The sequence below is a fragment of the Nicotiana sylvestris genome, chromosome 1 (assembly GCF_000393655.2).
Source record: "Nicotiana sylvestris chromosome 1, ASM39365v2, whole genome shotgun sequence".
Lineage (NCBI taxonomy): Eukaryota > Viridiplantae > Streptophyta > Magnoliopsida > Solanales > Solanaceae > Nicotiana > Nicotiana sylvestris.
Genome location: NC_091057.1, coordinates 32,692,567 through 32,714,123, shown reverse-complemented (window position 1 = coordinate 32,714,123; position 21,557 = coordinate 32,692,567). Strand labels below are relative to the sequence as shown.

Here is a 21,557-nt window from a genome sequence, read left to right as displayed (position 1 = left end):
CACATCAAACATGGATAACGAACCATAAAGAAGCAGAAATTGGGGAAATAGAGCGGTAACTCATGAGACGACGGGCCGGGTCATCACATTCTCCCCAACTTAAACAAACGCTCGTCCTCGAGCGAGTCAAGAAACATACCTGAAGCCTCAAACAGGTGAGGATATATGCTCCGCATCTCCCGCTCGATCTCCCAGGTAGCCTCCTCCACTTGCCGACCTCTCCACTGCACCTTCACTGAAGCTATATCCTTCGACCTCAACTTTCGAACCTGACGACCCAAAATAGCCACTGGCTCCACATCAAAGGTCAAATCATCATCCATCTGAACCGTGATGAAGTCCAAAACATGAGACTGGTCCCCAACATACTTCCAGAGCATAGAAACATGAAATACCGGATGCACACTCGACAAGATGGGTGGCAAAGCAAGCATATAAGCCACCTCCGCAATCCTCCGAAGCACCTCAAAAGGCCCAATGAATCGCGGACTCAACTTCCCTTTCTTTCCGAATCTCATAACACCCTTCGTGGGCGAAACCTTCAACAGGACTTTCTCGCCAACCATATAGGACACATCTCGAACCTTCCGGTCCGCATAACTCTTCTGCCTCGACTACGCTGTATGAAGTCTCTCCTGAATTACCTTCACTTTATCTAAGGCATCCTGAACCAAATTTGTCCCCAATAGCCTAGCCTCACCGTGCTCGAACCAACCAACTGGAGATCTACACCGCCTCCCGTACAACGCCTCATATGGGACCATCTGTATACTCGACTGGTAGCTGTTGTTATGAGCAAACTTTGCAAGCGGTAGAAACTGATCCCATAACCCTCCGAAATCAATAACACAGGCGCGTAGCATATCCTCCAATATCTGAATAGTGCGCTCGGACTGCCCGTCCGTCTGAGGGTGAAAAGTTGTGCTCAATTGCACCTGAGTACCCAACTCTCGCTAAACAGACTTCCAAAACTGGGAAGTAAACTGAGTGCCCCGATCTGATATGATTGAAACTGGGACACCATGCAACCGAACAATCTCCCGAATATATAACTCTACCAGCCGCTCTGAAGAATAAGTAGTACAGATAGGAATGAAGTGCGCGGACTTGGTCAGCCTATCTACAATCACCCAAATAGCATCGAACTTCTTCAAAGTCCGAGGAAGTCCCACAACAAAATCCATAGTGATCCTCTCCCACTTCCACTCAGGAATAACCATCTGCTGAAGCAAGCCACCCGATCTCTGATGTTCATATTTCACCTGCTGACAATTGAGACACCGAGCTACAAACTCCGCAATATCTTTCTTCATTCTCTACCACCAATAATGTTGTCTAAGATCCTAATACATCTTCGTGGCACCTGGATGAATGGAATACCACGAGCTATGGGCCTCCTCCAATATCAACTCCCGAAGCTCACCCACATTGGGCACGCAAATCCGGCCCTGCATCCTCAACACTCCATCATCACCAATTGTCACCTCTCTGGCATCATCATGCTGAACTTTGTCCTTAAGAACAAGCAAATGCGGATCATCATACTGGTGCTCTCTGATGCGATCATATAAAGAAGACCGAGAAACCACGCAGGCCAACACCCGACTGGGATCCGAAATATCTAATCTCACGAACCGATTGGCCAAGGCCTGAACATCAACTGCAAGAGGTCTCTCCCCAACTGGAATATATGCCAAACTCCCCATACTCACTGCCTTTCGGTTCAGAGCATCGGCCACTATATTGGCCTTTCCCGAATGATACAGAATAGTAATATCATAATCCTTAAGCAACTCTAGCCATCTCTGCTGCCTCAAATTAAGATCCTTATGCTTGAACAAATGCTGAAGACTGCGATGATTAGTGAATACCTCACAAGATACGCCATACAAGTAGTGCCTTCAAATCTTCAATGCATGAACTATGGCAGCCAACTCCAAATCGTGAACAGGGTAGTTCTTCTCATGGGGCTTCAACTGACGAGAAGCATAAGCAATAACTCTACCCTCATGCATCAATACACAACCAATCCCAACTCTCGAAGCATCACAATATACGGTATATGAACCTGAAGCTAATGGAAAAACCAATACTGGAGTTGTGGTCAAAGATGCCTTGAGCTTCTGAAAGCTCTCCTCGCATTCGTCCGACCATACAAATGGAGCACCCTTCTGAGTCAACTTGGTCAAGGGCGATGCGATAGATGAAAATTCCTGAACAAACCGGCAATAATAGCCCGCTAAACCAAGAAAGTTGCAAATCTCTATGGTTGAGGATGGTCTAGGCCAACTCTGAACCGCCTCTATCTTCTTTGGATCAACTTGAATACCCTCATTGGACACCACGTGCCCCAAGAAAGCCACTGAACTGAGCTAGAACTCACATTTGGAGAATTTTTCATAAAGCTTCTCCTCTCTCAATCTCTGCAACACAACTTTCAAATGCTCCACGTGCTCCTCCTAACTACGCGAATACACCAGAATATCATCAATGAAGACAACGACAAATGAATCGAGATAAGGCCGGAACACACTGTTCATCAGATGCATGAATACTGCTGGGGCGTTGGTTAGCCCAAATGACATAACAAGAAACTCATAATGACTGTATCTGGTCCTGAAAGTTGTCTTAAGAATGTCTGAATCCCTGATCTTCAACTGGTGATAGCTTGAACGAAGGTCAATCTTGGAAAACACACTCGCTCCCTGAAGCTAATCAAATAAATCATCAATGCGAGGCTAAGGATACTTGTTCTTCACTGTTACTTTATTCAACTGCCTGTAATCAATGCACATTCTCACTGTGCCATCCTTCTTCTTCACAAATAAAACTGGCGCACCCCAAGGTGACACACTAGGCCGAATGAATCCCTTTTCTAGGAGTTCCTGAAGTTGCTCTTTTAATTCCTTCAACTCTGCTGGTGCCATACGATACGATGGAATAGAAATGGGTTGAGTGCCCGGCACCAAGTCGATACTAAAATCAATTTCCCTATCTGGTGGCATGCCCAGCAGGTCTGCAGGAAATACATCGGAAAAATCCCGCACAACTGGGACATAATCAATACTAGGAGTCTTAGCTCCAATATCCCTCACAAATGCTAGATATGAAAGACAACCTTTCCCAACCATACACTGGGCTTTCAGGAAAGTAATCACTCTACTGGGAACATAATCAGTCATACCACGCCACTCTATCCGCAGTGCACCCGGCATAGCATAACAATCTAGAATAGCATGATACGGAGATAACCAATCCATGCCCAAAATAACATCAAAGTCCACCATGCTCAATAGAAATAGATCAACTTGGGTCTCCAGACCCCCAATAGTCACAACACATGACTGGTACACACGGTCCACAACAACAGTATCGCCCACCGGGGTAGATACATGAACAGGTAAGGAAAGAAACTCTCGGGGCGTACCCAAATAATGAGCAAAATATGAAGACACATAAGAATAGGTGGAACCGGGATCGAATAATACAGAGGCATCTCTGTGGCAGACTGGAACAATACCTGTAATGACAGCATCTGAAGCAATAGCATTTGTCCTACCTAGAATAGCATAGAAACGAGCCTGGACACTGTCTGATTGACCTCCCCCTCTGGGGCGACCCCTGGATGCCTGACCTCCACCCCTGGCTGGCTGGGCAGGTGGTGAAGTAACTGGAGCAGAAGTCGAAGGTTGACCCCTCTGCTGGGACGAACCAGCAACACGATGAGGACATTGCCTCCACATATGCCCAAACTCTCCACACTCAAAATAACTCCCAGGTGCTGGAGAAGTCTGAAGGGAACCCCTCTCACCGGAGTGACTAGCTGATGCACTCGGCATAGGAGAACCCTGAGCTGATGGAGCACGAGATGAAGTCTTGGCTGGAAGGGCGCTAAGTGAAGGCTGACCCTGCTGAGAACCATGATAACCATGACCTGAAGATCCCCTGCGATACTCTGGACGGGCCGACTGAGCAAGCCTGAAAGAATGACCTCTACCATGCTGGAACTGGCCCCTCGAAGGAGCACCACTGTAACTGCCCGGACCTCGAGGCCTTTTAGCCTCCCTCTTCTCTCTATCCTGGCGGCGATCCGTCTCAATCTCACGAGCGATATCTACCACCTCCTCAAATGAAATACCCAATACTCTCTCTCTAGTCATCAAAATACGGAGATGGTAATTAAGGCCATCCACAAACCTCTTGATCCTTTCATGATCTGTCGGAACCATCCACCCGGCATGACGAGGCAACTCAGAATACCTCGCCTCATACTGCGGTACAGTCATATCTCCCTGCTTCAGCCACTCAAACTATCTACGCAACTTCTCCCTGCGGGACTGCGATACATACTTCACCAAGAAGAGAGTGGAGAACTCCTGCCAAGTAAGGGGCGCTGCACCAACCAGCCTACGCCTCTCATATACCTACCACCAAGTGAAGGCAGCCCCAGTAAATTGGAAGGTGGTAAATGATACACCACTAGTCTCAAGTATCCTTGCTGTACGGAGCATCCGCTGACACTTGTCAAGAAAACCCTGGGCATCCTCGCCCTCAGCACCACTGAATGATGGAGGCTGGAGTCTACCAAACCTCTCAAGTCGACGCTGCTCATCATCTGGCATAACTGGTACTATAAACCCCTGAGATGGTGCAACTGGCTGGGCTGGAGGTGCCTCTGGGGTCTGAAGTCCCTGCACTACCTACTCAGGTGCGCGATTAACAGGAGTCTAGGTGCCTTCCCTGGACTATGAAGTAGTTGCGGCTGTAGCCAGGCCAGTGCAAACTAATAAGATATGTGCCAAAGCCTCCTGAAGACCCGGAATCACAATGGGCACAACTGGTGCCAGATCCTGGGCTGGGGAAGCTGGTGGATCAATAGGTGCTGCTCTCGCTGCCCTTCCCCTACCACGACTGCGTCCTCGACCTCTGGTGGTCGCAGCTAGTGGCACTGGTGGTCGTCCACCTTGTCTGGTAGCACGAGTCCTCACCATCTGCGAGAGAGTAGAATACAGAAGTTTAGTTCTCGGATCAACAAAGTCACACGAAAAGAATTTCAAGAATATGAAGTTTTTCCTAAAGGTTCTGCAGCCTCTCGAGGATAAATACAGACGTCTCTGTACCGATCCACGAGACTCTACTAAACCTGCTCATGACTCGCGAGACCTATGTAACCTAGGCTCTGATACCAACTTGTCACGACCCAAATCCCAAACCTGGTCGTGATGGTGCCACTCGTGAAGAAAAGGTCAGCCAGTCTAACCCAATTCGTCCTTTAAAATAGTACTTTAACACAAATAAAGTAAAATCATGGTTTAAGAATACCAAGTAGCGGAAAGTATAGATAAAATGCGAAAATCCAAACCCGACACAGCCCTAACCAGGGTGTCACAAGTCATGAGCAACTAATGAATCCTGATACAAGTCTACTAAATACGAAATCAGATACAATAGTTCGATTCAGTTAATAAAAATTATAGGAATTAATTCCATATGAAATTCTATATTTTCCATTAAGATATCCGAAATTGTACTCAAAATTCGCCTGTGGGGCCCACATCTCGGAACTCGACAAAAATTACGAAATATGAAACCTCACCCAACCACGAGTCAACCATACAAATTTTTCCAAAATCCGACAACAATTCGGCCTCCAAACTATCAAATCTTTTTTTCAAATCTCTAGGCCCAAATTCCCGATTTACACCTCAAAAACACGTAATCCAACCGAAATATTCAATGATAATTCAATAATATTGACTAACAATGATCATAAGGGACTTACCTCAAGAATTCCCGTGATTTTTCGCTTAAAATTGCCCAAAATCCGAGCTTGGAACTAAGAAAAAAAATGGAAAAAAATGGACTGCCCCTTTAACTGCCCAGAAATTTTCGAGGTACTGTTCACACGTGCGGGTACTATTCACACGTGTGGGTACTGTTCATGCGTCACTGTTCAAGCTGCTAAAAAAATCCAACAGCTGTCCAAGGCAATTGCAGCAGCTTTTCTTTTCACTAAAATGGCTCTAACTCCATCATACGAACCCGGAATTCGATGATATTTGTTCCTATGAGTCACAAATAATAATACGAACATAGTTATTCAATTGGAACTCAATTTGGAGCTCATTTGCTCAATTCAATACCCATTTTGCTCGTTAAATAATTAACTCATGTTTCATATCAAAAACCCAATCGCGACTTGATGAAATTAGACCAAACTTTCCAGATCACTCCTATAATTCATTATTTAAATTTTGGAGGTCTCGAAATCAAATTCCAATCTCTAGAACTAAAAATGGACCTTTGGATCATTACATGCTTATGCTCAAAACGACAAAAATCTTCCAAAAACTCTTCCAAAACTTATCCGAGCCTCATGGGACCCCGACCAAATATGCCAACACACCCCATAACATAATTCAAACTTGTTCCAACCTTCGGAATTATCAAACCAAAATCAAAACATCAAATCACCCTCGGATTCAAGCCTAAGAATTCCAAAACTTCCGAATTTCGAATTCGATCAAAAAGTCTATCAAACCTCGTCCGAATGACCTGAAATTTTGCGCACATATCACAAATGACACAACGAAGATACAGCAACTCTCAGAATTCTATTCTGACCCTCGGATCAAAATCTCACCTATCAACCAGAATTTGCCAAAATACTAACTTCGCCAATTCAAGCCTAATTCTACACTGGACCACCAAAACCACTTCCGATCATACTCCTAAGTCACAAATCACCTCCCGAAGATAACCGAACCATCGGAACTTACATCCGAGCACTCTAACTTATAAGTCAACATCCGGTTGACTTTTCCAACCTAACCATTCTTAAAAGAGACTAAGTGTCCCATTTCTTACCAAATTCCACTCCAACGCAAACCAAATCAACTCGACCACATAAAACACGGATAACGAAGAATAAAAAAGTAGAAATGGGGGAAACATAGAGGTAACTCATGAGACGACAGGTCGGGTCGTCACACATAATGACCTCTAATTGCTCCATCATGGCATTGATACAAAATTTTGGTCATCTCTTCTTCAGGTACACACCTCCTAATGATATTATCTGCACAAATTTTGAACAAGTAAGGTTCATTCCACAAATAATACTTAGCATAAAAAATAAGCCTTTTTCTATGTTGGTAAGAGAGATCTTGGGGTGTACATCTTCCAACCAAGTAGTTAGCAATATCTGCGAACCAGGGTGGTTGAGTCACAACAGAGTCAACTGAAAAAATGTGTTCATCAGGAAATTCTTCTTTTATCTCACTGAACTCAAGGGGAGGGTCTTCTAGTCTAGACAAATGGTCAGCTACCTGATTCTCTATTCCTTTTTTATCTTTTATCTCAAGGTCAAATTCTTGCAGAAGTAAAATCCATCTTAACAATCTAGGTCGAGCATCTTTTTTGGCTAAGAGGTATTTTAAAGCTGCATGGTCAGTAAAAACAGTCACTTTGTTCCTATCAAATAATAACGAAATTTATCAAATGCAAATACTACCGCCAGTAACTCTTTTTCTATTGTGGCATAATTCAGTTAAGCCTCATTTAGTGTTCTACTGACATAGTAAATGGGACGAAAAATCCTATCCTTTCTTTGGCCTAAAATAGCTCCAACTGCTTTATCACTAGCATCACACATAACCTCAAAAGATTGACTCCAATCAGGGGACACAACTACAGGGGCAGTTGATAATTTCTCCTTTAGGGTGTCAAAATCTATCATACAATCACCTGAAAAATCAAACTTAACATCTTTCATCAAGAGGTTAGTCAGAGGTTTTGAAATCTTTGAAAAATCCTTTATGAACCGTCTGTAATAACCTGCATGACCTAGAAAGCTTCTAATGTCTTTAATAGTTGTGGGAGGGGGTAATCCTGCTATAAGATTAATTTTAGACTTATCAACTTCTATCCCATTAGCAGTGATTTTATGTCCTAAAACAATTCCCTCTTTAACCATAAAATGATGTTTTTCCCAATTCAGAATCAAGTTTCTCGCTTCACATCTCTTAAGAACTAAAGTCAAGTGGTAAAGACAATCTTCAAATGTTTTGCCAAAGAGTGTGAAATCATCCATAAAAATTTCAAGAAATTTTTCAGTCATGTCAGAAAAAATTGCTGACATGCAATGCTGAAATGTAGCAGGGGCATTGCACATACCAAATGGCATTCTCCTGTATGCATATGTTCCATGAGGATATGTGAAAGTTGTTGTATCCTGATCTTCGGGTGCAATTGGTAATTGGTTATACCCTGAATTGCCATCAAGAAAACAGTAAAAACCATATCCTGCAATTCTTTCTAACATTTGATCAATAAATGGTAAAGGAAAATGATCTTTTCTAGTAGCATCATTGAGACGTCTATAATCAATACAGACTATCCATCATGTAACAGTCCTCGTAGGTATGAGTTCATTATTTTTATTCTTTATAACTGTCATACCTCCTTTCTTTGGTACTACCTGAATTGGACTTACCCAAAGGCTATCTGAAATTGGGTAAATAATACCTGCTGCTAGAAGCTTGATAATCTCTTTTTTCACCACTTCAAGCATTACAGGATTCAATCTCCTTTGGAGTTGGATTATTGGCTTGTAGCTATCTTCCATGAGGATTCTATGCGTACAAATTGCTGGACTAATCCCTTTGATATCCTCTATAGTCCACCCTAAAGCTCTTTTGTGTGCTTTTAAGACTTGAATAAGTCTTTTTTCTTGTTCTGCAGTCAAAGAAGATGAAATAGTTACTGGAAATAATTCTTGCTCAAGATAAACATATTTTAAATGAGATGGAAGAACTTTGAGTTCAATTTTTTGGTTGAACATCTTCTGATTGCATCTCCTTATCCTCATAATCTTTTTCCAGTATTTTAGCTTCTCTCTTAATTGTGGGATCATCATCTTGTGTGGTGCCTGATTTGGTCAAACATCTTTCCATTGAGTCTGAAATTAATTGATCATTTTTGAATTCATCTGCAAGGTCATTAATTATGTCAATAGAAAAGCATGAAGATGATGCCTCATCTCCTGAAAATCTTAGTATCTTTTGCATATCAAAAATGACTCTTTCTTCATCAACTCTCAAGATTAGTTGTCCTTGATGAACATCTATGATTACTCTTCCTGTAGCAAGAAATGGTCTACCAAAAATTATCTGTTCATCAGGACATTCTTTCATTTCAAGTACTATAAAATCTACAGGGAAAACAAACTTATCTACTCTTACAAGCACATTTTCAATTATTCCCTTAGGTTTTTTAGTACTTTGATCTGAAAATTGAAGAGAAACACTTATGTCCTTCATTTCACCAAGATCTAATTTTCTAAAGACAGAAAATGGCATCAAATTTATTGAAGCTCCAGAATCGCAAAGTGCCTTTTCAAAATATACACATCCCAAAGTGAATGGAATGGTAAAATTGTCAGGATCACCAAGTTTTTGTGGTAGCTTATTTTGAAGTATAGCACTGCATTTTTCAGTAATCATTACCACAGAAACTTCTTCCAATTTTCTTTTGCTTGACAAAATTTCTTTTAAAAATTTGGCATATGAAGGCATTTACAACAAAGCATCAGTAAAAGGAATATTAATATGAATCTATTTTAAGATTTCCAAAAATTTTGCAAATTGACCATCAAGCTTTTCTCGTTTCATTTTTGTGGAAAAGGAATTGTCACAGGTGAGGTAGCCATTTTTCCAGAAATGTTTTCTTCCTTATTCTTTATTTCTTTCTCCTTTGATTGTTAAGATGGTTTTTCAATATTCTTACCCTTGTCTACATGTTGTTCTGTCTGGTTCTTTTCTTGTCTGTCTGTATAAGGTTCATCTAGTTCCTTAACTGACCGTAAAGTGATGGCCTTAAGGTGCTCGTTTGGATTTTTCTCTGTATTACTTGGTAAGGGATGCTGACTCTTTTCTGACACAAGAGCTGCCAATTGGCTTAACTGAATTTCCAGATTTTTGAGGGATGAATTTTGGTTTTCCATCTTTTCATCAGTGACCTTAATATACTTATACAAAAGGTCATCAAAACTTGGATGAGCTTGTTGGGGCCTCTGCTGGTATGACCCTGCTTGTTGATATGGTCTTGCTTGATGATAAGGTTTGTAACTCGGTTGCCCACGATTTTGACTCTGGTATCCCGGTGGACCTTGTACATGTTGTTTCTGGAAGCTTTGAAAGTTTTCTGCACCATTTGGGTTACTCCACTGAAATCCTGGATGTTTTTATGTCATTGGACTCCCAAAAGGATATGGATTGTAACCGATGCCATTCACATGTTCATCCGTTTGATTGGTTGTTGGACATTCATGGTTCTGGTGGTTTCCTCCGCACATGTCACAAGCCTCAGATTGATTTGATTGTTGTGTATTCACCTGAAAAGATTCAAACTTTTGTGCCAAAGAAACAATCTGTTGCGTTAGTGTATTTAAAGCATCAACCTGATTTACCGTAGCAGCCTTTTTAATGATTACACGCTCAGATGACCATTGGATAACGTTCTCAGAAATTTCATTCAATTGTGCCAATGCTTCCTCTGTGGTTTTTCCCATTACAGAACCTCCTACAGCTGCATCTATCACATTTCTAGCAGAGGGTTTTAGCCCGTGATAAAAAATGTACAATTGCATATGTTCAGGAATGTCATGGTGTGGGCATTTTTTTAACATTGCTTTTAATCTTTCCCAAGCTTGATAAACTGACTCAGTGTCAGTCTGCAAGAAATTAGTTATGTCTTGTCTTAACTTTGTTGTTTTAGCAGGGGAAAAATATTTGTTTAAAAATTTCTGAGTCATCTGGTCCCATATCGTAATGGATCCTTGAGGCAAACTTCGCAATCAAGTCTTGACATCTCCTTTTAAAGAAAAAGGAAATAGCCTTAACTTGATAGCTTCAGGAGGTACTCCATTATACTTAGCAGTTTCTACAAGTTCTAGAAAATTAATTAAATGACTATGTGGGTCTTCACTTGTATCACCAGTGAAGATACAAGATTGTTGAATTGTCTGAATCAGGCCGGTCCTGATTTCAAAGTTGTTGGATGCCACTGGGGCTTCCTGACTAGATTCATAGTTGAAGCGATCAGGTCTAGCATAATCCCTAAGGATTCTGTTTATTGGCCTTGGCGCCACTTCATCAAATTGCTCCTCTACATGGACCAGTGGTGGGATCCCAAGTGGGTTAATGTCCTCTGCTTCCTGGTTTTCCATTTCTTTACAAGATGCTCCTTGGGAAGACGATGTTTTTTCTTTCCTGCGAAATCAAATAAATCTTTCAATTTCAGGATCGTAACTGACCAACTCTTTTGTAGAAGAGCGGGTCATAAACTACTTAAAATTCTTAAGTAAAGAAAGTATAAGAAAAAAATATAAGTGTATAAAAAATTACAAAAATGATAAAAACAGTAGGTGCTAAGCAAAAATAATAATACAATAATTATATTATCTATAGAGAATAATAATATTTTACTCAAACTTATAACAAGATAGTTATAAAGAAAAATAAAACGATGCAACAGTGAACTATGACAAGAAACAATACTATAATACTATTATATATGGAAAAAGTATTCAGATAGTACATATAGTTAGAATGGTCATAAGAATATTTTTCAGTAGTAAAAAAATATTAAATGTGAAAGAACTAACTACACGTTATAAAAATAGTAAATAGTAGTTATAACACTATTATTATGATAAAGGAGAGAGTACTAATAGCAACATGTATAATTTACTAAAAACAGTTAATGATGGAACTAGTAGGAAGAAATAATATAAAAGAGAAAAAAAACTTTTACAATACCATTATGAACAAAAATATTACATTAGGATTAATATCACAGTAGTAGTTATAACACTTAATTAGTGAAAATATTAACTGAAACAAAAATAACAGTAATAAATTCTCAAATTAGTAACAAAATATTTAATCTGAAGTAGATGTATGCCAATCCCCGACAACGGCGCCAAAATTTTGACGAGGCCAATGTGTATAGGATTTTCTTGCCCATGCTTTGTCAAATTCTAGTATAGTTTATGATATTGTCACACAGAGACTGAAAAATCTATTCTACAGACTTATAATATTTTAGCTACTATTTGAGAGAATCAGATTGATGAAAAGTTTGTGGAATTAAATTGTTAAATACTTAACAAAATTAAACAACCTTCGAAAGATGTGTAATTTAAAAAAGAGTTGGGAATCGTTGAATTCACTTAATAATATATTATAATAAAGTCTCACTTTCTACATGTATTTCTCTAAAGGATAATTGCTTATTGCTAATACAATTATATCTTATCTCACCAAGAATTAATCAACTAATAACACTCCGTGAGGTTATGTAATTAATTGAGTTAAAACTAGTGACGGTTAAACCGAAATATCTTCTGGTCTGAATTGTGCTAAAAGATAGTAAAAATTTCGTAAGAATATTTTTACTAAATCAATACTCCTACGACTACAATTCCTCCGTGAGAATTAAAATTGAGGTAAGCAAGATTACAGATTTTTAATAATAGGTTACTAATAATTACTCTCACTTTACTATTTTATTCAATAGTTATTATATACTCCCTCCGTTTCAATTTATGTGAATTCATTTGACTGGGTACGGAGTTTAAGAAAAGAGAGAAGGCTTTTGAGCTTGTGGTGTAAAATGAGACACATATATTTTGTGTGGCTATAAATCATTGCATAAAGGTAAATTGTTTCCAAATAAGGAAAGGGGTCATTCTTTTTAGCACGGACCAAAAAGAAAATAAGTTCACATAAATTGAAACGGAGAGAGTATTAATTTTGCTCTGTGAGAATTACAAAATTAATATAAGAGTAACTTAAAGATAAAATATATAGAAATGATAACAATGATTAGTTAAAAACTATTGTTATAGCACAATATAAAATAAAAATAGAAAGTTCCAAACCAAGAATGTATTAAAACTGAGATAGTATTATAATATATATATATATATATATATATATATATATATATATATATATATATATATATATATATATATATATATATATATTCATCAACTATCCCAACAAAAAAAGATTACTCCATTATGAAATAAGAAAAAACTAATTTAGGAACAAAGAACTTATGAAGAAATATTATTAGTCTAAAAGAAAGACAACTAGTAGAAAATACTAAAGAAAAGAGAGACCAAAGAATAGTTCTCTCCTGTCAGACTCTATCTTTTCTTTCCAATATTCACTCTCTATTTATAGAGCTTTTTTGCCTAGTATTCTTCATAGTTGCAACTATAGAAATTGTAGTTGCAACTATGGCCTTATCAATTTCTTCCTTTTGCAGAGAAAGGCTATAGTTTCAACTATAGTTCTCTAGTTGCAACTATGTGATTTCCTTCATGATTCCTCATTGTTATCGTCGCAACTATGGTGCTTTAGTCCACTTGCTTCTTCATTCCCAGTTGACTACTCAATTCCCACTTTTTTGCTTCTTTTCTTCGATTTTCATATGTTCTTTCTCCTGCGAAGTATGTTAGAAAATATGATATATTTATTCATGTTTTATTTAAAATCTTTAATATTTAACGTATAAAAATATATAAATAAATTATACCCATCAGGTATGAAGGTTTGAATGAAAAAGTATGAAGGTTTGAAGGTAGGATAAAAATCCGGGTAGAAACCTAAGAACAATATGAAGATTTGAAGATCAAAGGTAAAAGGATGAAGATTTGAAGGAGTTGATAGCCGCTAGAGAGTTCGAAGATAAAAGTTAGGATTGGAAAGTGGAAGAAGTACAAAAGTTCGAAGCTTTTATAGGAGAAAATGTAATCAATGCACGGCGTTTCACATTCGAAGGCGAGCAGTCGATGATTGACACATGTCTAAAGTCAGAATGACATGACTGATGGGACGTTTCGGCTTATTCGTCGTCTCGATTGTAACATACGAAGGAAGGAACCGAGGTTCATCTATCGTTTTCCATTTTGTTGGCGAACCTACTCTCCGAGAAACGAGGGGACTATCTGTATACGGGTGAACTTCGGTCAGCACATACCCCGAGTTCCCGGTGAGTCAAACGAAGTAAGAAGTATGAATGTATGAGATAGAGACCGAATCCGAGAACTCTTTGAGTCGAGGCCAGAAAGGGGTGCTCGCCACCGAGCCTGACAAGACAACATCGCCCAAACTCGGAACGAACTCCGAGACCTCAAAAAGCACTAGAAACGGTTGCACACGACTAAGAAAGGGCTGTGATATCCACGCCCAACTGGATATCACGGTGTGGATCTCGCCAATGTTGGTAGCGTATCAATAATTGACGTACAAGGAAGATTTTTACCTTTTTTAGAATTGTACTAGGGGTAAAATTCCCCTACTATATAAAGGGAAAGTTTTTTATTCAATACATACATGGTAACACGCTTATCAAGGCAATACAACCTTATTTCTCCGCTTTCTAGCTATTGAAAGATTCTTATTTTAATCATAGTTCTTCATATATATTTTGTTTCGAATCGAGTGTCCGGTCGGAAGCAAAACTATTGTTCAGCTTAAATTCGAGCCCGGACTCAACATCACAACTTGTTTGGTTATTTATCTTATCCTTAATTCGTTTATCTAACATTCTTGATTACTTGTATTGAAACAATTCACATATCCTTAAAATCGCGTACAAATTTAATCGTTATCCGTTTTAAGGGTAAACAATTATATTATTATTTTGTAATATAAAATAATTATATTAAAAATATCTGGTCTCGAATTATAATATTTCAATATTATTATTGTATCTTACCCGACCCCTGGCTCCCGACCCCACTTTTCTCAACCTCCATAAAAGACACGCTCACTTTTGAGGATAGAAATGCATCCAAAATTTTCCACTTTATGTTGCATGCTTACTGCTTTTAACATTATTTTAATTAATACTACCAATTAAGAATAAAGATTAGATTATATCGCCTAGGTCCCAATAACTTCATACTTCCTTAGCTTAAGCAAAGAACAATGTGAGAATATGGCTCAAGCAAGTATGGCTAGCCAGGTTCCTGTTACCCTTTTTTAATTTAGTCACTAATTAAATGAGCTGTCCGAAAGCAGCAAAGACAAAACCTTGACTATAATTGAAGCAGGTTCCGGTTTTATACTTATGTTCACACTCCCTCCATATTTGACCTGAGATCTCGGGTTCGATACTATTATTTTTAAATGCACCAAAATACAAGAGATAGGTGAATTGCGTTTTACCCGATTTTCGCGAGTTAACGTATCCAAACAGACACAAATTGTAAAGCAAAGTAGTGAAAATAAATGACATAACAATTTTACGTGAAAAAACTCTTTGCTCAAGAGAGTAAAAACCAAGACCTACCTTCATAAGATTTGCCTAAAAAACTTGAGTTATTTCAAAGAGCGATTTCAGCTTATAACTTAATAACTTAGGAACTATAAACTCTAGTCCCAACCTCTACAATCAAATTAATTGTAGCTAGCTACCCCTTTTAAGACTACTAGTTTTAAGGTACGCGCTTTGCGCGTGTACACCAAATCAATAAACACAAATATTTTTAAAAAATTATGGAAATAATATTTAAATATGTTTGCGGTAAAAATAAAGATTTAAAACATATACTTTCTGGAAATGATGAACGTTGAAGATATTACCAAACTCAATAAAAGGAGGTATCTAACTACATATAAGTCTGTGAATGCCTTATTGTAGTTTTTATATATGAGTTTATTTGCTTTGGAAGTCAAGAGATTCAAGACGGACTTGTATTCACATTAATCGAAAGAGTAATTTTCTTTTATGGCCTTTACATTTTTGTTAGAACCCGACTTAAAAAGTCAAATTTGAATGTCACAAGCTTGCACAATTTTAAAAGATCAATATCTTTAATACGAAGAGTACCACAAATATGACAACATGAAGAAATATCTTGAAGAAAATAAATAATAGTATTTTTAATATGAACACATAACTTGACAAATAGCATGGGTTCAATGTTAATAACCTTGAAAATTGATCAATGTTAATAACCTTGAAAATTGAATCCATAGAATCTAATAGCCTGTTTGGCCAAGCTTCTTTTTGGCCAAAAGTGCTTTTTTTGCCAAAAATTGAGGTGTTTGGTCAAGCTTTTGGAAGGAAAAAAAATGTTTTTGAGGAGAAGCAGAAGCAGTTTTAGAGAAGAAGAAAAAAATTGTTTCTCTCCAAAAGCACTTTTTTGAGAAGCACTTTTGAGAAAAATACACTTAGAAGCAGTTTTTTAAAGCTTGAGCAACTAATGTGAATTCACAAGTATCAAGAACAGCGTAATATTGTTCTAGGAGCATAAAACTCTCTAGTTTTGTCCTTCACTTTCTCTCAAAGGGCCTTTTTTTTTATTCAACCCATTGCTGATAATCATTAACAGTTTGGTTCAACCAGTTCATATCTGATAAGAATTTCTTCCTCACAACCATAAAAAAAATACTTCTAATACTTATTATGTGAAAATTATAATTTCTCCAGTTGAGAAAAAAATATAACAATCAAATTCAACCATATACGTCCACCAAAACTGTAATAGCATCAAGTCCCACATAAAAACGTAGAATATAAAATATATATGAAGAACTTTCAGAAAGAGAAGTGTATTAGGAATAAAGAAAAATCTGCAGATACCTTTTCTCTGTTACAGTTAAAAAAAATTATTTGCTTCGACCACACCTTCATAACACAAAAATCAAAAAGAAAGTCATTGTTGGTAAAATTATTTTGCTTCAACCGCATCTTCATAATAACAAAAATAATAAGGAAAGAATCGTTGTTTGGTAATGAAATAATATCATATAATCAGAAGACTACAATTCATAGATATACTTGACGATATTATTTTGTGAATTTGAGGTGAGGTTCAGAAAAAAATAGAAGACAATTATTCAAGTCAAAAACGAAATAAGCAAACACAAAGTCCGATATAACTCATACATAAATTACATGCAACAAAGAGCTTCTAATAATTTCTTTTTAGACTATAATGAAAATTAAATGAATATAATCGATGAATATAGAAATTTTCAAGATCTATGCAGAACAGTGCATATTCCTAACATTAAAGCAACACCAATTACAATTTTCTTTCTGAATTAAAAGTGAACGGCAATAATTCACAAGTGGAAAAAAAATATTTTTTTCCAAAACTCAAGGTTTAATATGCCCAAAACCTTATAAAGCAGAAATTTGGTTTTCAACAGAGGACATTTAATAATCCACACTCATTATAACTTCTATTATAGTAAAAATACTATTTTGCTAATTAGAGTTTGCTGGATAAATATACATACATCCTTAAAGAATAATTTTTTTCTCTTAACACCACACATAGTTCAAAGTTAATTCCCTAAGTTGTCAAGCATGAAACAAAAACTTCACATAAAACACCATCAAAATATAAAGAAAATAGACATACAAAGCAAAATTTCAAAATGTCAGGAGCATCAAATATCACTGCTAGAAATACTTATGGCTTCTACTCTGCTAATTGGAGTTTGCTGGATAAATATATATATTTCCTTGAAGAACACTTTCTTTCTCTTAATACCCCACATAGTTCAAAGTTAATTTTCGGAAGCATGGAAACAAAAATTGCATATAAAGCACCATCAAATTATTAAGAAAATACAGTAAAGGAAATAGACATACAAAGCAAAATTTCAGAATTATATAAGCGTCAAATTTCACAATCTAGCTAGATATGAGAATCAAACCTTCCAGAATCAAAGACAATTGACAATTTGATACGTAGTAGAATTGTGGGTAAACTTAGCCGCTAACTCATGTTATGTTCACTATTAGGTTTTTATTGATGTATTTTTCTAACGTAAGTATGTATTTATTTAGATTTAAAAGGCAAACTTTAATTAATTTTAAAATCCTAATTCTTAGGAAAATAGTTAATGACTGTTTTGTCTAGTATAAAATTTTTTTTATAAGGGGTAAAAAAGGCGAACGATATTTTGCTAAGGGCCTTCGTGCTTTTAATATAGTATAGATAAACTCTAGTCTCAAAAGGTAAACAAAAAATTAAAAATTGTTTATTTATAAAAATACTTCTAGAAAGCAGAATAGGTTACGATTAGAGATTAACAACTCAAGAACTAAACAGCTTCACCGTCTAAATAATGTTTTTATGTTGAACAATTTGAATCTTATAAAGCACCTTCTTGCAATAATTGCTATTTGCCAAGATTAATTGTTGTGTACGTACGAAATAGCAGTAGTCTTCAACAATAGCAATAGAGCGCTTTTTATAGGAGTAAGTCGTCCAACTTCTTCATAAGGAATTAGTTTTCTTAAATATCTCTAACTTATACATTTATTTTTCTTAATGATGCTCTGATAACACGCTTGTAGTCCAAGTAACAAAGCCCTCGTGGAATCATATTTTCAGCTTTTGATCAACGTACTTCAGGAACTTAATTGGTTCTTTCAATATCTGCTTGTCAGATCTGCAACCCTATATATATGTTAGTTCAAATATCTTCAAGAGACCTGGTTCTTAGACAATCGTTTGTTAATCATCAAAATCAATTTTAAGCTTAACTCAACAATTTCCTATGAGTGAAAAATTAAACTCAGTATAGGAAGCGCTTCCTTATTAACAGATTCTATGCAGTATGAATCTAGTCTAGACTAGTAGGGACAATGAATTAATTCCTACTTTAATTCATGATGAGTAATAGAGTACTTTTTTGGGAATTTTTTTTAATTGATAGAATAGATCACTAAAAATAATTCATAAAGGGGAAGAAGTGACGGATAAAATTCCTCTTTAGAGCGACTATCTTGATGTCATCTACTTCTGTTCCAGTACAAGAACTTTGTCCTTTATCCAATCTTTGAGGCCAACTTCGGTAAGATATTATAATATATCAAATGAAAAAGAATTATTGTTAGCGTAAAATTTGCAATTCGTTTTCTTTTTACCTTCCTTGATTGTAACACTTAATGGGTCTATGAAGAGAATAAAACTTCAGTCAAAGGAAAATTGTTGTTCAAAAATGTTCTTGAACGTGTATTGTGCACTTGAGACCAAGAGGTCACGGGTTCGAGCTGTGGAAACATGCTCTTGTAGAAATGCAGAGAAGACTGCGTATAATATACCCTTGTGGTCTGGCACTTACGTGGACCCCGCGCATACCGGTATTAAACTTAGTGCACCAAACTGCTTTTTTTTTTTATATATTAATTAAACTAAAGTTACTGAATGGATTATTGATTCAGTGTCCTCTGTAATATAAATATATTAATTAAGAAGTTTTGTGGCTCCAGCCAAGAAATTGGACTGATGAAAGTGCTTTACTGCGGTTTTGGAATTAAGCAACCAGTATGGAATGTTCTAATATGGGGTCAAGTAAAAGGTATTTTAAGGGGACAATTATGGAGGATGACTCAACAAACCTTTTTGTGATAATCAATTTGTTTTTTTTTTCGGAGGTATATTTGGAATGATGAAAAATATTCTTCGGAAAATAGTTTTTGAAATATTAGTCATTTTCTAGTAAATATTTTCTGAAGAATAAGTATTAAAGTTGTCCCTTCGGGGACATCAAAAACTGAATCAAATCAGAGAAAATTAGCATGGTCCCTTCACAAGAATGAAGCACAGACAAATCGCAAAATATTTCAATTTTTTCCAACTTATTTGGCACGAAGGATAGTTGTTATTGTTGTCTAAAAATCATTAAATATTTTTTTAAATAATACTCCTAATAATAATTTTTAGCAAATTAATCAGATATTATTTAATGAAATTAGTAGTAATATCTAAGTTGGAACAAAGATATAAAGTTGTGAAGGAAAATGATTTCTATCCACAAATGAGAAAAATCGTTTTTTCAGCCAACCAACTAATCTTTAGAGAATACATTTCACAATATATTTTCCGTCTTACCAAATCAATAATACGAAATAACCGTACTGTTACAGCATCTTAGTTTAACTTGCAAGTTGCAACATGAATTTCTAAAATACTTAAATATAGCACTCACATGTGTGATCAAGTGATCAATGAAGTGGAGTTGAGAATCATGTGGTCTTATGTTCAAATTCTAACAAAGGCAAAAATACACAAGGTGATTTCTTCTCAGCTGTCCAAGTGCACGCAAGCTACACGGACACGTGGTTATCAACAAAAAAAAAAACTTAAAACGTTCAATATCTTATCAATACTGGGGTTTTTATTTAATTCTCTGTTTGTGTCGGATATGATGATATAACTAAAAAAAGGATAACTCGGTGCACAACGTATTCCGCGTTCACACAGAATTGGAGGAAGGGATAATGCACCCCAAGAGTATGATATATGCAACCTATCTCAATGCAAGTATTAATATCTACTTCCACGACTCAAACTCGTGACCTATAGATCACATAGAGATATAACTCCGTTAATTATTTATTCGTCGCAATTTATATACAACATTCAAAAAGAGAAACATGCGACAATCGAACATTGTTTGTGCCAAGGATGCAAGTGGAAGTGCTACATTATTATTTTTTTCTCATCAAGTTGGAGTTCTAAATTATTTTTTTCATCAAGTGGAAGTGCAAATTAATCTGTGATGCAGATAAGTGTTGATTTAGGTGTTCTTTTCCAACTATTTAGCAACAAGTTTAATTCGATTACATATAATATTTCTAAATATCTTTGTTTGATATGTATAGCGAAGATTAACTCGATTTCTTAGACGATGAAATATCTTCTTGAGATTATACGTGATTTGATAGATGAAAGAATACTAATAAATGGAAAATGGAAGTCCTTTTACTAACTCTTATCATATCTTAACATCATTTACCATAGAACACTTTGATCTTAACTAGTTGGTAGTAGGTGCAAGTAATGGTGGAAGCAGAATTTTCACTAAGGAAAGTCATAAATTAAAAATAGAAAAATACATGAAGAAGCTAAGAAAATATAACATCTAATATATATACATGCATGAAATAAATAATTTAACCTTATATATAAGTGTAATTTTCGACGAACGAGGTCCGGCTAAACCCCTTTCGCCCAAGTAGCTCCGCCTGTAGGTGCAAGTTGAAGGGACAACTGTGTGATATATATGGCACATAAAAAAATGGATGAGTAAAGTAAATTGCAGATATTTACCTTATGAAAGGAGACAAACATGATCAAAGATCAGATGCCATGTATTAAACAAAAATAAAGAGAAAAAACAACCTTATTAAAGTGAGACAAAAAACCTAGGATAGAAAATCCAGCTTTATACTTAAAGATTCTGCAAATCCAATGACTTGGCTAATATCAAATAAACTAATAGGATATACTAACTTATATTCATTAACAATGTAACGAATTATTACAGTATATTATAACTGTTAGGGGTATTGTCCTGATTTTTTTATTATATTTGATTTTCCTATCTCTTAAAGGAAAGGGCAACATATTTACCGTAATTAAGTTTTCCTTTTTATAGAAGGAAATAAATTCCTCATATTTGGCTAGTCCTTTTTCTTGTTGAAAAAGGTCTGGACTTCTATAAATTAGG

At 36.4% G+C, this 21,557-nt stretch overlaps 2 protein-coding genes and 2 non-coding genes across 4 annotated transcripts; 2 read left to right on the top strand and 2 right to left on the bottom strand.

The window, feature by feature from the left end:
* Positions 1 to 8,822: 8,822 nt before the first annotated feature.
* On the bottom strand, positions 8,823 to 9,575 carry LOC104215617 (uncharacterized). The gene has a single exon (XM_009765463.1). The coding sequence runs from the start codon at positions 9,573 to 9,575 to the stop codon at positions 8,823 to 8,825; it is 753 nt and encodes a 250-aa protein (XP_009763765.1).
* A 185-nt stretch (positions 9,576 to 9,760) lies between these two features.
* On the bottom strand, positions 9,761 to 10,813 carry LOC138868408 (uncharacterized). The gene is made up of 2 exons (XM_070145961.1): positions 10,394 to 10,813; positions 9,761 to 10,225 (listed from the first exon to the last, which is right to left on the bottom strand). Exons 1-2 carry the CDS (start codon positions 10,811 to 10,813, stop codon positions 9,761 to 9,763), a joined length of 885 nt encoding a protein of 294 aa, XP_070002062.1.
* Positions 10,659 to 10,765, top strand: LOC138882050 (small nucleolar RNA R71). The gene has a single exon (XR_011403517.1). It is a non-coding gene; the product is annotated as a small nucleolar RNA R71 (small nucleolar RNA).
* Positions 10,814 to 19,576: 8,763 nt separating the features above from the next.
* LOC138882041 (U6 spliceosomal RNA) lies at positions 19,577 to 19,678 on the top strand. The gene has a single exon (XR_011403502.1). It is a non-coding gene; the product is annotated as a U6 spliceosomal RNA (small nuclear RNA).
* The last annotated feature ends 1,879 nt before the right edge of the window (positions 19,679 to 21,557 follow it).

Bases quoted from the DNA above. Each gene is read 5' to 3' on its own strand.
- LOC104215617 (XM_009765463.1), bottom strand. From the start codon at position 9,575: ATGCCTTCATATGCCAAATTTTTAAAAGAAATTTTGTCAAGCAAAAGA.
- LOC138868408 (XM_070145961.1), bottom strand. From the start codon at position 10,813: ATGACTCAGAAATTTTTAAACAAATATTTTTCCCCTGCTAAAACAACA. The intron at 10,226-10,393 runs GTGAATACACAA...CCAGGATTTCAG, and splicing joins AAAAGTTTGAATCTTTTCAG to TGGAGTAACCCAAATGGTGC.